The sequence below is a fragment of the Lactuca virosa genome, chromosome 5, assembly GCF_052849685.1.
Source record: "Lactuca virosa cultivar CGN04683 chromosome 5, Lactuca_virosa_CGN04683_v6, whole genome shotgun sequence".
Classification (NCBI taxonomy): Eukaryota; Viridiplantae; Streptophyta; class Magnoliopsida; order Asterales; family Asteraceae; genus Lactuca; species Lactuca virosa.
This window is the reverse complement of record NC_136430.1, coordinates 210,251,672-210,256,254: the sequence shown is the minus strand read 5'-3', so window position 1 is coordinate 210,256,254 and position 4,583 is coordinate 210,251,672. Positions and strand designations below refer to the sequence as shown.

At 31.6% G+C, this 4,583-nt stretch overlaps 1 protein-coding gene across 1 annotated transcript; it reads left to right on the top strand.

Moving 5' to 3' along the window:
* Nucleotides 1-310: 310 nt before the first annotated feature.
* LOC145114700 (auxin-responsive protein IAA14-like) lies at nucleotides 311-2,287 on the top strand. The gene is made up of 5 exons (XM_079050777.1): nucleotides 311-652; nucleotides 1,031-1,254; nucleotides 1,696-1,831; nucleotides 1,958-2,019; nucleotides 2,104-2,287. The coding sequence occupies exons 1-5, from the start codon at nucleotides 444-446 to the stop codon at nucleotides 2,139-2,141; spliced, it is 669 nt and encodes a 222-aa protein (XP_078906903.1). The 5' UTR covers nucleotides 311-443; the 3' UTR covers nucleotides 2,142-2,287.
* The last annotated feature ends 2,296 nt before the right edge of the window (nucleotides 2,288-4,583 follow it).

The following is a 4,583-nucleotide window of genomic DNA, read 5'->3' as shown; positions in this document are numbered from 1 at the left end:
GATCAGTCAAACCCTGTTTCACCATAAAAAACACATAGCTTGAGTGAGAATTTTTTTTTTCTTTCACATTTAGTAATGTTTTTATTTATTTATTTATTAAATTTCTAAGATTTGGAATTTGTATGTTCATTTATTATCTCTACATGTTAACAATAAAGATATGTTTAGGGTTTAGATAATTAGTTTTGATAACCTAAATCATATTTAATATAAGGATCATGAATATCTAGACCCTACAAATATATTTTTTAACAAGTATAATAAATACATCGGATTAGTTTTTTATATGAAGGGAGTAATATATAACCACATGAACCTCTACACCACTTCTCTTTGTTCTCATCAAACCATTTTCTCTCTCTTTTATCTCACACCAATTAGAAACAAAGCCATTGGACAACACAATCACCAACAACTAGTGCTGAACAAGTATTGTTTGAGCCATGATGAACCTAAAGGAGACTGAGCTCTGCCTTGGCTTACCTGGTGGCGGCGGTGGAGGCAGTGGCGGCAACGAGGCGGAGATGTTGAAAACCACAGGAAAACGAGGCTTCTCTGAAACCATTGATCTTAAGCTTAATCTTCAACCAAATGAGTCATTGTCATCTAACGACAAAACCTCCACCACAACTCATGTCAAACCACCAACCAAGTAAGTCTTTCATTAATTTACATTCCGTTTTATATTTTTTTGTTTCAAAAAGACTCATAAAACCATATGTGAGATGAACTTTTTTGGCTTCTTTTAAATTCTTCACTGGAATATAAGATTTAGATTCACAAAGGAATTCAACCAACAAAGTAGAGTTTCCTTATGATTTTATGATTTTATTACCAAAATTCTAACTAATAAGAACTTCAAAGGATAATTTAAAGATTCTGCAGTCAAATTGTACACTACTTTTTCACTTCCCGTTAATGTATCACATATATATGGCAATTATCTACACGATGACAATTTCTTCCATAGATACTTAATAAAAATTTGGGTATTAATAAATAATGATGTTTATATGTTAATCAATATTAGAGCACAAGTGGTGGGCTGGCCACCAGTGAGGAACTACCGGAAAAATATAATGGCTCAAAAGAGCAACACAGACGAACCGGAGAAGGTAGCTGCCACCACTGCAACTTTCGTGAAGGTTTCAATGGATGGTGCACCATATCTTCGAAAGGTTGACCTAAAGATGTACACAAGCTACCAAGAACTAGCCGATGCTTTGGCCAAAATGTTTAGTTCCTTCACCATGGGTACGTATATGTTTGTGTAATATTTGCTTCTATATAAATTACCATATTTATATAGAACCTTTTATTGTTCTTATTTATTTAAACAAAAAGATTTCATACCTGTATATTTATAGTAAATGAGTGATCACAAGTCACAATAATGATTAAGATAACCAATCAGCTAAAGCAAATTAAATATATACAAACCTATATATGTTTAATTATGGGCATGATAACTACTGCACTTGGTATGGAAAGTGGATCTTGGAATCATTACAAAGCAAATGGGAATTTTTATACATATATATTTATATCTAAAGTTAACTCTAAGTTGTTTTTTATGATTAAAATTCGACCCACCTCAGCCGGTTTCCATTATATAAAGTTTATATGTACGTAGTTGTGATTCAAAATATTATTTTTTACAGTGTCTACTAGTAACGTGATCGATATTTATAATAGGAAATTATGGGAGACAAGGAATGATAGACTTCATGAACGAAAGCAAGTTGATGGATCTGCTGAACAGTTCTGAATATGTTCCCAGTTACGAAGATAAGGATGGTGATTGGATGCTTGTCGGCGATGTTCCATGGCAGTATGTTCTTACCACTCACCCTATATTCTCTTTATATATACATATACATATACATATATTATTATTATTATTGAGAAACTTAATTCTTGTTCTAATTTTTTGAATACTCAACAAAATTCCTTGAAGGATGTTTGTGGCTTCATGCAAAAGGCTCCGAATAATGAAAGGATCGGATGCGATTGGGCTTGGTAATAACACTAGAATCGCGACAATTTTAGTCTTATTTTCATCAATATATGTTCTTTATTTATTTGTTTACCATGCATTTTCAGCACCAAGAGCAATGGAGAAATGCAAGAGCAGGTGCTAAAAACAGATCTTATTTCAAGATCTTCATTATTGTGTTTGAATTTCTTTTTTTGGGTTTTCTTTTGTTTAAAGTTTGATAGTATATAGACTTCATAAAAAAATTGTGACATTTGTAATCAACAATAAGCAAGGAGTTTGTTTGTTTAATTATGTTTTTCGTTTAATTCGTGGTGGTGTGTAACTAAAGGAAATCTTCTACATTTTGCCCAAATAGGTTTCTTATATAATTATTTGTTCGAACTATATGCAAAATTAGTAGTAAATAGTTCATAAATAGTTCTTATATAATTTTAGAGAAAAACACAAATCTTAATTTTTATTTAATTCCATTATATATATATATATATATATATATATATATATATATATATATATATATATATATATATATATATATATATTCTGATACACAAGATTCTTGATATCTTTTAAATTATAGTTTAATCAAAAATAATTAATTGAATAATTAAGCATGGGATTATATATGGTGGAAGGGAACAAGGGCATGTGCATGTTTCTACTCATGGATATTTGTTTACAATGGATGCATGATCAATTATTGCAGTACATATGATGCATGAATGTGGCATGTTCATGGGTACTTTGGTCACCTTCTTTTGGTATTGCTTGATTTATGATGGTGGGCACATTCACATGCATGTGTTGGCTTGTGAATCTCAATACGTGCTAAACGTCTTCTCTACCAAATCATAGGTGGTAATCGATTGATTTATTTAACGGAAAATAATGTATTTTTTATTTTATATATATATATATATATATATATATATATATATATATATATATATATATTATTGAAATTTTCTTTTGCTTATTATATTTGGTTCTTATAACCGTGAAATGATTTAATAGGATATTATATTTTTCAGTTTGTCCATATTTAATACTTAATATTTTTAATTTGTTGTAAAATAAGTTTTTATTTTCGTAAACATTCAACTCTTATTACTGGTTTTTTTCAAGGGTTTTTCACGTCATCTTATTTGGCATAATCATTAATGAGGTATTTGAGACTGCTGATGTTTATGGCCACCGCGAACTCGACTGTTTGGTTGCTTTGATCTTGTAGTTCAGCTTAGGTCTTTTGTTTTGAGCATCGTACCTTCTTCATACAATCTTGGATTTTAACAATCCTTATATCTACACATTCGTATTTGAGTCTACTACAACTTTCCCTTAGATTACTCTAGTTATGGTATTTATATCCACACATTTTTTATGAAAGTTTGTATAACTGATTTTTTATGTAGATCATTATTAGAAGTATATTACTTTTTAACGAAAGTAATCTAATGGAAAGTTGTAGTACACTCAAATACGAATGTGTGGATATAGAGATCATTAAAATCTGAGATCGTATAAAGAAGTTATGACGCTCAGAACACAATACATAAGCTCAACCACAATACTGAAGCAACCAAAACACCTGAGGTCGCGGTGGCCATAAGCACCGACAACCTCGAATACCTCACTATTGATTGCCCCATGTAGGATGTTGTGAGAAAACCTAAAGAAACCGATCATAAGAACTGAATGTGCATAAAAATAACAAGGAGTTACATATTGGGTCACTCGGTTGTATAGATTTGATGATGCAAAATATATACACTATAGTTGTAGTTAGAAGATATGCTGATGGAAGTTCATATGTCGAAGACTGAAGAACATCCCCTGATGACTGGAAGACCCTGAAGACTCTATCAGCACCAAAGGCTTACCATCTACTAAAGACTGATTAGTGTGTCCAGGCGCTGATGGTTATGCATTGATGACACACTGATCAGGTGCTGATGACACTCGCTGATGGAACTATTTGCTGAAGCTGAAGATAAAGCTGAAGTTGAAGCTGATCTTCAGATGCTGACGTTGATGCCCTGATCAACGTGACTCCCTGAAGTTGATGCTCTTATCAGCGTTTGAAGTGTTGGTGCTAATATCCGAATCTGGAGAAGATCTGATCTGATCCATCCCTTATTTACATGTTTAGTTTATATTTAGATTATATACAATCCATTGATTTATGTGATTCTTTAGAATAGATTAGTATATAACCAACATTAGGGTGAAACCCTAATGTTGTGAGAGCATCTTATAGAATGGTATGGTGTCAATATTCTTTTGTGACAACACCATCTTCTTGGTGAAGAAAAAACTCTTTCTTGGTGAAAGAATAATTTGGAGAATCTCTTGTTTTCCTTACTTTTTCTGTTCTTCATTGTTCTTGATTGTTCTTTCTTGTCTTTATTCTATCTACGAATCTACAAAGGGTTTGGGACCTTCAATTGGTATCAGCGGTTCAGATCATCCGTTATAAGATCTATTAAAGATTCACAAGTTTAAGTATTTCTCAGAAACTTGAAAATCAGAAAGAGGAGGAGAAGAAGATATTTTATACTATCATCCAAACATGAAGATAACTTTA

Excerpts from the sequence above, each read along its gene's own strand:
- LOC145114700 (XM_079050777.1), top strand. The coding sequence starts at position 444 with ATGATGAACCTAAAGGAGACTGAGCTCTGCCTTGGCTTACCTGGTGGC. Across the intron at positions 653-1,030 it reads CATGTCAAACCACCAACCAA|AGCACAAGTGGTGGGCTGGC; the intron begins GTAAGTCTTTCA and ends AATCAATATTAG. Across the intron at positions 1,255-1,695 it reads GTTTAGTTCCTTCACCATGG|GAAATTATGGGAGACAAGGA; the intron begins GTACGTATATGT and ends TATTTATAATAG.